The sequence below is a fragment of the Harpia harpyja genome, chromosome 12 (assembly GCF_026419915.1).
Source record: "Harpia harpyja isolate bHarHar1 chromosome 12, bHarHar1 primary haplotype, whole genome shotgun sequence".
Classification (NCBI taxonomy): Eukaryota; Metazoa; Chordata; class Aves; order Accipitriformes; family Accipitridae; genus Harpia; species Harpia harpyja.
Genome location: NC_068951.1, coordinates 29,392,381 through 29,401,547, shown reverse-complemented (window position 1 = coordinate 29,401,547; position 9,167 = coordinate 29,392,381). Strand labels below are relative to the sequence as shown.

Below are 9,167 nucleotides of genomic sequence, written 5' to 3'. Positions count from 1 at the left end.
GCCTGAGAATTAGTTATGGTCATAAATGCCTTAAATTAAAATAGCAACCGAAATCTCCTCTGTTTTAAATCTCCTAATATATGTTATCCGAATTAATTTAATTTAGGGACCCGGTCTATGCAGATTCATGGGCAGTGTTGGAGTGGAGTGCAGCACTTCTCGTGTAACAATTCCCCACATTAATATTTATGTAGCATATGCAATCTATTTCTGTTATTTTTATGGTTGTTATTCTATGTCTGCAAAGGTCATTTAAATTATACTGCGGCCGAAAATTTGTTTCATAAATTTTGATATAAATACTAATTACACACTATAGTAATGCCAGCAGGGATCCTTTCATTTATCACATTTATATCACCTTCGCTGCTTTAGTGATGACATAATGGAAAGCAGTGAAAAACTGGGACAGTTTTATTCTAATATCCTAAAGCTAGTTGGAGTTGCAGCAGGTTGACTTAGCGAATAAGAATTCCTACCACAATTCATGGGATTTAAGAATCTTTAATAAGGTACGAAATGTTACCAAACAGTTCTGTAAACTAAATTTTACATACCAATTCTTCTAGCCATAAATATTGAATATCTTGTAACATGTATAACCGGACCTTTACATGCGGATAAATATGGAAATTAGGATTTATATACATTATGTTCTTGTATTTGCCAAAAGCAACGGACAGATATAGTTTATATCTTTTTTTTTTTTTTTAATATCACTTTACATAAACAAATGTAACAGTTTGACACGCAGATCCAGGCTTTCACTATACGAATTTCTTGACAGGACGTGTAACAACATTTTACTGCACTACTTAGACTGGACTTTGGGACGAAATGTTGCACTTTATACAAAAAAGCACATTAATACCAATAATATTCTGTTAGATCGACGTTTAGACTGTAATAATACAAAGTAATTCACATTTTGGTACACATTTACTAGAACATTCTTGCCATTCAGTACAAATAGTTGAATTTCTACCTCTTCCCTCTGCCCCCCCACCACCTCCGCCCCCCCCGCCGCCGCTCCCGCCCGCCCGCCCCTCCCCCCACATATATGCAAAGACCACAAATCCACATATCCCCTTATTCAACTTGCGATATAACTATTTACAAAATCAAACAGTACATTTTTTTGTTGTTTTGTTTTTGAAGCTAATAATTCTGTATTTACAAGGGGGGATGGGGGGGGAAGGCCGCTGCCCGAGCAGACATGCAGTTGGAGATCTCTAATCAGTGGTTTCCAGTAAAGCCCTACACAGTTGGCATTTGCCCTGGTAACCTTGTCTTCTTACGCATTCTACTAACCCCTTCGCCTACCAAGCCTTGGAACAGAGCAGAGCAGAACAGTCCAAAAAAAAAAAAAAAAAAAAGAAAAGAAAAGAAAGAAAAAGAAAAAAGAGAGAAATAAAAGGAAAAAAGGAAAGAAAGGAAGAAAAAAAAGCCATTTAAAAAAATGAAGTCTTCATTTTACTCAGTCCTGGGTCTACTGGCAGCATTTTACTTTTGTTTGCTCATTTAAATTCTGATTTCAAAGTGTTCATTATTTTTGGAGTCTTTAAATAGGGTATTTGTTTGCTCGCTTGGGGCTTTTTTGTTTTGTTTCGGTTTGGGTTTTTCTGTCGTTTTGTTTTAGCGTTTTAGACGTACCATTCGTTAAAATTTGATGTAAGCGTGCTGTGGCTGGACGTGTGGTGGACTGCGGAGGAGGAAGGGGATAAGGAGCTGGCGGTCTGGTTTTCTGTGGACGGAGACACGATGGTTGGAGGGGTGGAGGACTCGTAGCCTGAGCTGGCGGCAGGAGAAGGCTGGGACCCCTGCGAGGATGATTCGTGGACCTGCAAGAGAAAACCCGGGCAGAAATTGAGAGTGGCGGAGGACGGAGGCCCAGGCGGCCGTCGCCTTCGCCTGGGGATGCGCCACGCAACGGGACCCAGCACGGAGCCACGGGCTTGGGTATCCCCACGGGGCTCCCCGCCGGCCCTGGCCCCGGCCCCTGCCCGCCGGGGAAGGCCGGGCAGCGCCCACCGGCTGCCTCCTCGCACTGCCCCCCCCCCGCCCCGCGCCCCCCTCCCCCGGTAAAACGCACCGACAAAAGGCCCTGCCCGAGGGGCCGGGGCTGAGCGCGGCCGGGCGGGGGCGGGGGGGGGGAGCGCGGCGCGGCCCGGCGGGCCCGGGGCGGACTCCGGGGCCGGGGCCGGGCCGCAGCAGCGCGGAGCCCCGCGGCCGCTCGGCCCCGGGCCCGCTCCGCCCGCAGGCACCGCCGCGCCGCCGCCCCCCGGCCCGGGCGCTCCCGCCCGCCGTCCCCGCAGCCCGCTTCCCCCGGCCAGGCCCGAGGCGGCGTCCGAGCCCCGCGCATCAGGCGCCCTCCATTTACCTTCATGTGCTTTCTGAGGGAGCTGGGGTGCGTGTAGGACTTGTCACACATTTTGCAGAGATAGGGCTTGTCGGAAGTGTGCACATGCATGTGCTTTTTGCGGTCGCTGCTGTTTGCAAAGCGCCTGTCACAGCCCTCGAATTCACACTTAAATGGTTTTTCACCTATTGCAGAGGGAAGGGGGGGAGGAAAACGGGGATCCGATTAAGCAGGGCCGGCTGGATCGCTCATTGTCCCCATCGCACCGCCGGACGGAAGCCCAGGGCTCCATTTCAAACACTTGCAACTTTCTAACTTCAACGAGGCTCAAATCCCAAAACCTCGCTTTTCTTCTCTGTCCTTTCCGCACCTCCGACCCCTGCTCAGCGGCCGTTGCGCGGGGGGAAGGGGGGGGGGGAGCTAAATAACATTTTTTTTTTTTTTTTCCTTTGGAGGGGCGAGTTTCATTTGCAGCCCCAGTCCCGGGCACCTCTCCCTCCTCGCAACGCTCCAAGCGAGAAAGCAGGCGTGGTGGTATTTACACACGATCCTCAGTGTCTAGTTTCCGTTTTTAGAGCTCATTCTCGTGATATTTTACGCTCCCACCCACCCCAGCCCCCTCCCCCGTATTTTCTTGCAATCTTGAAAATTATCCGGCCGGGGAATACAATGCGAGGGCAGCCCCGCAAACCCTCTGCCAAAGCGCTCGGGAAAGCGGCGCTGGCTTTCGGCGCTCGGGGGTGGGAGCGGGGGGAGAGAGCTCTCCCAGGCAGGGGCTGCTGCATTTCCACCTCCCGCGACGGGGAAAAGTTCTCAGGGATCCCGGCGCCTGCCCTCCGCACAACAATAACACACTAACGCGCCGGGCTCGGTTTATTTAAAATCGCTCCTCGGAATTAAATATTTACCAAGCCCTGAATTGCAGAAGGGAGACGGATGAGCTGCCTGCAATATTTAGCACAATATCTCATGGTGCCACAGTCAAAACTGCCGAACAACAATTAATTAAACCCTATAAATTTAAACAGGACAGGTTGCTGCGATTCTCGGGCCCCCCCTCGACCCCCCCTCCCCGCCCTAACAATCCCAGCAGCAAACCCTGCCTTTCCCCTGCTCTGCCTCGGCAGGGATAATTTTCTTTTTGTTGCTGCTGCTGGCGCGGCTGTGACCGAGCTCGTTTTGCAGCGGAGCTGCGAGCCTGCCTCTCCCGGAAAAGCGAGTGGCCCTGGACCACACTCCCCTCCGCTGCTCCCCCCCCCCAAGCCGACCCTCAGCCAAGCAGCGCCCCGGGCCCCCCGGCCCCTCCGGCCCGTCCCTGCGCCCCGCTCCGGCCCCGGCGCTCGGCGCTTCCACTCGCAGAGAGAAAAGCTACAGAGAAGGTTACCGTACCTGTATGAGTTCTTTTGTGTATTTTGAGATTCTCTGATCTGGCAAACACTTTGCCACAGCCTGGGAAAGGGCAGGGGAAAGGTTTTTCACCTGTGTGGACTCTGATGTGATTTACAAGTTTGTATTTGGCCTTGAAAGGTTTCCCTTCTCTCGGACACTCTTCCCAGAAACATATGTGATTGGACTGCTCGGGTCCTCCAACGTGCTCCACCGTGACATGAGTCACCAGCTCGTGCATCGTGCTGAAAGTTTTGTTGCAGGACTTTTTGGGGTTTGACAATTGCTCGGGCTCAATCCACTTACAGATGAGTTCCTGTTTGATGGGCTGCCGCATGTAACGAAAGAAGGCCCCTGCCCCGTGGTGGGCTGCCATGTTCATGTTCATGTGGCCGTAGCCGTGCAGCTGGGTCGAGGCGTAGTGCTCGGAGCGGGGGCTGGTGACCTGGCCGTACTGGTCGGGTCTGCCGTACATGTCTCCGGAGAAGCCCAGGCGCATCTGCCCGTTCACTACGTTAGGCGACGCGTGGCTGGTGGCTTGCTCGTGCAGCCCCGGGAAAAGTATGTGTCCCGCCGCATCGGTGTGTCCGTGGGGGCCGGCGAAGCTGCCGGCGGCGGAGGCGAAGAGGCTGTGCTGGGCGCTGGCGGCCGCCGCCTCCCCGAAGCCGCGGTTGCGGAACAGAAAGTCCCGGGTGGAGTTGAAGGCGGCGCTGGAGTAGGAGCTGACATGGGTCGGGTGGTGGTGGTGGCCCAGGGCCGCCGCCGCGTAGCCGGGCGCCTGCGAGGTGAAGGCGGTCTGGCCGGCCGAGGCCAGCTCGTGGGTGCTGGGGTTGATCTTGAAGGCGCCCATGCCGTCGGCGAAGGGGTTGATCCCCAGCCCCACTTCTCTGTCCGTGACATCGGCCGTGGAGTGGTGGCGAGAGGATCCGAAGGTAGTGACTCCTATGGCGGGATACTGCGGTCCAGCATCCAGAAGCATCTTCCCAGCGTCGATGCAGCAACCAAAAAAAAAGCACGCGCGCACACACACAACGCGGAGAGCAGCAGCGGCGGCAGCAGCGGCGGCGGCGGCGGCGAAAACACCCTCTCTGGAAAGTCAGCGACGATCACCACCAAAGCAACCACATCAAAAACACCCCCTTCGGCATCAGCGCGGGGGGAAGGAAAAAAAAAAAGGGGGGGGAGAAGGAAGGAGAAGGGGAGAAAAAAAAAAAAAAGGAAGAGGCTGGTGCGGACGGGGGGAAGAGATCTTCGCAGTTGCAGATAATAATAATAAAAATGTGCCCCAAAAATATTCACTGTCTCTCTGCTTTGACTTTTCAGGGAGGCTTAAGTGGGGGGGGGGGGTTGGGTGGGCTCAAAAATAAACTGGCTGCAAATAACAATAACGGAGAGAGATCAACACGGGCAGCAAAAAAACAAAACAAAAAAGAAACTTCCTTCAGTGATTTTTTTGGCTATAGGAATGTTGCAAAGTGGCCGAGAGATTGTTTCTCTCTCCTCTTCGAGCTTCCCCACACTCTCCCCGATTTTTTTGGGGGGGGGCTTTTTTTTTTTCGCTTTGCAAAAAAAGGCGCAAATCATGCACAATATTGTCTTTTGCGGTTTATCTTCCTGGGGAGAAACTTTCACCTCCTCAGCCGGGCGGTGAACGCGAGACTGATAGCGGCAATCATTCCTGCAGATAAATGAATTGAAAAGACGACACCGTCCCCCCCCTTGATGAATGGGAGCCGGGGGCGGAGCGACGTGCGGGCGGACGTGAGCTCTCATTGGTCGGCGCCGGCTCCCCCTTCCTCGCGTAACTCCCCCCGGCCCCGCCAACGAGGGGCGCGCACGGCCGCCTCCCGCCGCTGATTGGCCCCTCCGCCTCATCAATCGCAGGTATTGTGAGCGCCCTGACATCCCTTCTGACAAACAGGGCTGCAGGAGTAGCAACTTTTTTTTTTTTTTTTAATATATAAAGCCTTTTTTTTTTTTTTCTCCACGAAAATATTTCCAGAGCATCTTTTTGTGTGTATGTGTGCTAAGGAAAAAAAAAATCTTTGATTATTATTAGCGTTATTTTCTCCCTCGCTCTCCCTCTCTCTGTCCGTCTCTCTCCAGCACTCTGATAATGATGGTAATGATGATTTCTTGGTGATCCAGAATTTTTAAGATCACTGAGCAACTTTTTAGGCTTTGAAAAGAGAAGCCCTGTAGGGACTCGCTTCTTTTGAAGTTGTTTTCCGCTTGTTTAAAACTGAAGCTCTCCGAGAGTAGGTGTTGGGTGCATTTGATTTTCTTTTTAAACATCAGGCGTGATTTCTCTGGGTAGCTGACTCTATCCCTCCATCAGGTTTCTGAAATAAATCTTGTTTTCTGCACCCATCAAAACGCAGGTGGGTGAGAACTCTTAACTTTCTACTTTTGTTGTTGTTGTTTCGCCTCTTTTTTGTTGTTTTCTTTCTCCTTTCTCTCTCGCTCTTCCTTTCTCTCGCTCTCTCTTTTTACGGAGTCTCTTTCATTCAGGTAAAACTGTAAATTTCCCAAACCTACATTGTTTCTCCTCCTGCTGCATGAAATTCCCGAATACTTCTTCTCCCTCTCTCTCTCTCTTTTTTTTTTTTTTGGTAAAAATTTATTTAAAATCCTCGATAGGACCAATGTAAATTTTCTGACATTCAAACCTTTTCTAGTTCACAAATCAGTCACCCTTGTCACAGTTATTGAAATTCCTCAACTTGCCACACCAGGACGGTGGAAAAAGCAGGCGGTGTCTTTGTTGCTGACCAGGCTTTTGATCGCCAGAGAAAATTTACTTACCTTCAGATGAGTGAGCAGAAAAAGAAATAACACTCCCTTTGATTTAGTTAGAAAAATGCAGACATTTGGATTCAGTGCAAACATACAACACTTGGTTGTTTTCTAGATGCAACCCTCGATTAACCTGTCTTTCCCCAGCTCAAAGTCTATTGAAAAACTGCGGATAGTTCTTTTTTGTTCTCGCTACAAAGAGCCATTGACTATATATTAAAATGATTGTTGAAAGGTATAAGTATGGTATTTAAAAGCAGAAAACCTTTGTGGCTTAATCAATTAAGCTAAGCAACATTTGTACAATATTTTAAACGATGCCTTGGCACTAAAAAAAAAAAAATCTTGTGAAACTTTAAAATACAGACGTCTTTTTGTGCGTATGTATATCTACACTTATGTATGTGCCCATGTGTGTGTATAAATATATGAAACTGGCAAATTATTTATTTACTCAGTCGCCTGCATATTCATTAGCTCTAATTATTTTCTAGTAACGAAAACACCAAAAGCTCGCTAAGAGTCGGACTCCTTCCATTTCGCCTTTGTGCAGCCCTTCACTTGCCTCCTTCGCAGCTCAGTCCGAGCCCCCCCAATTCCTAGTGCCAAACAAAGAAACTTTAAACTCATCCTCTCTAATTAAAGGCGCTGGTAAGCAATCCGCAGCGCAGGTACTGGGGAATCAGCAGCAGCGCTGCTGCGCAAACCCTTCTCGGGTGAGAACTGCTTCATTTCGAGAGGTATAAAAATGGCCATTGCGCCTAGAAAACAAACAAACAAACAAACAAGAAATAAACTTTGATACACCTTGAAGGAAGGTTTCGCTGCAGTTTAGCTGCAGATGCAGTTTGCCTGTGCTCGGTGCATGGAGATCGCTTTCAAAGCAGAGGTATTATGTAATTTCCCTTGGATCTTGGGAGGCTTTACATTTTTTTCACAGTAACGCTGGGCTCAATCTGCACGTTTGCATTTATTCTGTCAAATCCATTCGAATGAATTGCGATAGCTTATAGCAACAGGTATACCCGCTCTAGGAGCGCGCCTGTGTGTGGACGTAGTCTTTAGGCGGGTGTTACATTACTTTCTGTATTTGGTGCTAAAATTAAGCAGAGGACAGAGTTGTCAGCGTTATTGTGAAGTCTTCAAGGCGATGGCATTAGAAGATCCAGAAAGTTAGGTAGTCCAGTGCTAGCCTGCCTCCCAGTGCAGGGGGAACCCAGTGATCATTCCAGGTCGGTGCAAAATATACGAGAAGGCAGACGAGAGGGTATTTTTAGGAAGCGTATCTAAATATACAGTGTAAGAGTGAATGTAAAAAAAAAAAAAATGTTGTGGGTTGTAGAAGTTATCAAGTGGGATTTGCGGCGCGCTCTCTGCAGGAAACGAAAGCTGCTCCAGTTCAAAGCCACATGCACCAACGTGACATATAAGCCATTAAAATATCATCCTGACGGCTCATTTCTGCTTCATCATACATTCCCTAACTGCTTCCAGAAAGCAAGAAAAGAAGAAATGAAGGATGACCGCCTCGATGGAAGCGCCAAAGAGGTGGTGGGTTCTTGGGGGGGGTGTATTGTTTTCTTCTTTCATTCTTTCTTTCTTTTCCCTTACCCCCCCACCCCCAGTTTTATTTTTGCCAGTACAGAAATGAGGGGAAACCTTCAACAGGTCGCAGGGGTAAGTGCCTGGGAGCAGGGGGTGCCCGGGCAGCCCGGGCAGCTGGCTGCCCCCCACCGCCTGCCCCAAGGGCTGGACGAGAGCTCCCTGCCCTCGGGGGGCCCCGGCGGGAGGCGGCTTGGCCACCCCGGGGGAGAAGGGCTGGAGACCCAAGGTGCGGGGGGGGGGCAGCGCCTCGGCTGCCCCTCGCCCACGTGGGGCCGGCCCCCGGAGGCACCTCGGCGGGCGGGGGCGGGCGGAGGGCGAAGCGCCCGGGCGCCGTCGAGGGGGGCTCTGGCACCCTCCACCGGACGCCGCGCCCGCCCCCCCGAGTGCGAGGGAGGGCCCGGCCCGGCGGTCCACCCAGCGCGGGGCGGCGGGGGTCCGCGGAGCGGGGCGGAGGCGCTCCCGGCCCCGACAGCGGCCGGGCTCGGTGGGGACGGCCAGGCGGCGGGGCCGGCCGGGTCCTGCGGCCGCCCAGGCGGGGCCGGGAGCCCGGGGCGGCGGGCAGAGGGCGAGGAGCTCTGACAATGGCGAGCCCCGTGGGGAGGCGTCCCGGGGGACGCGCTCCCCGCCCAGCGCCTCGCCCACCGCCGCGCCCGGTGCCACGGGGGCGCGCCGGGGGAGCCGGGGCTCCGGCACCGCACGCCCTTCTTTATAGGCGGGTGCAGGAGGGATGGATCCCGGGAGCCCGGCCGGCCCCCTCCACCCCCCCCCACCCCCGGCGGGCAGGGCCGGGGGAGCTGCCAAAGGAGCTGGGTGCCGCCGCCAACTTCGCACTGAGCCCGCCGAGGGGCTGAGACCCCCGGCCCGGGCCCGGGGGGCCGCCCCGCGCCCGGCGCCCGTTGGGCAAGGGGAGACGCTCCCAAATGCCCGCCGAGGGTGATGCCCTCGAGGGTGACCTCTGACCCGAGCCCTCCTCCATGTGCCAACCCCGGGCGCCGGACCCGACGGGGACGGGCGCGGGCTC

The 9,167-nt window shown here is 52.9% G+C and overlaps 1 protein-coding gene across 1 annotated transcript; it reads right to left on the bottom strand.

Annotated features, from left to right (window-relative positions):
- Nucleotides 1-1,055: 1,055 nt before the first annotated feature.
- Nucleotides 1,056-5,445, bottom strand: LOC128149359 (zinc finger protein ZIC 1). The gene is made up of 3 exons (XM_052804479.1): nt 3,749-5,445; nt 2,381-2,544; nt 1,056-1,841 (listed from the first exon to the last, which is right to left on the bottom strand). The coding sequence occupies exons 1-3, from the start codon at nt 4,722-4,724 to the stop codon at nt 1,644-1,646; spliced, it is 1,338 nt and encodes a 445-aa protein (XP_052660439.1). The 5' UTR covers nt 4,725-5,445; the 3' UTR covers nt 1,056-1,643.
- Between the last annotated feature and the right edge of the window lie 3,722 nt (nt 5,446-9,167).

Bases quoted from the DNA above. Each gene is read 5' to 3' on its own strand.
- LOC128149359 (XM_052804479.1), bottom strand. From the start codon at position 4,724: ATGCTTCTGGATGCTGGACCGCAGTATCCCGCCATAGGAGTCACTACC. The intron at 2,545-3,748 runs GTACGGTAACCT...CCTCTGCAATAG, and splicing joins ACACAAAAGAACTCATACAG to GTGAAAAACCATTTAAGTGT. The intron at 1,842-2,380 runs GTAAATGGAGGG...TTTCTCTTGCAG, and splicing joins CCCTCAGAAAGCACATGAAG to GTCCACGAATCATCCTCGCA.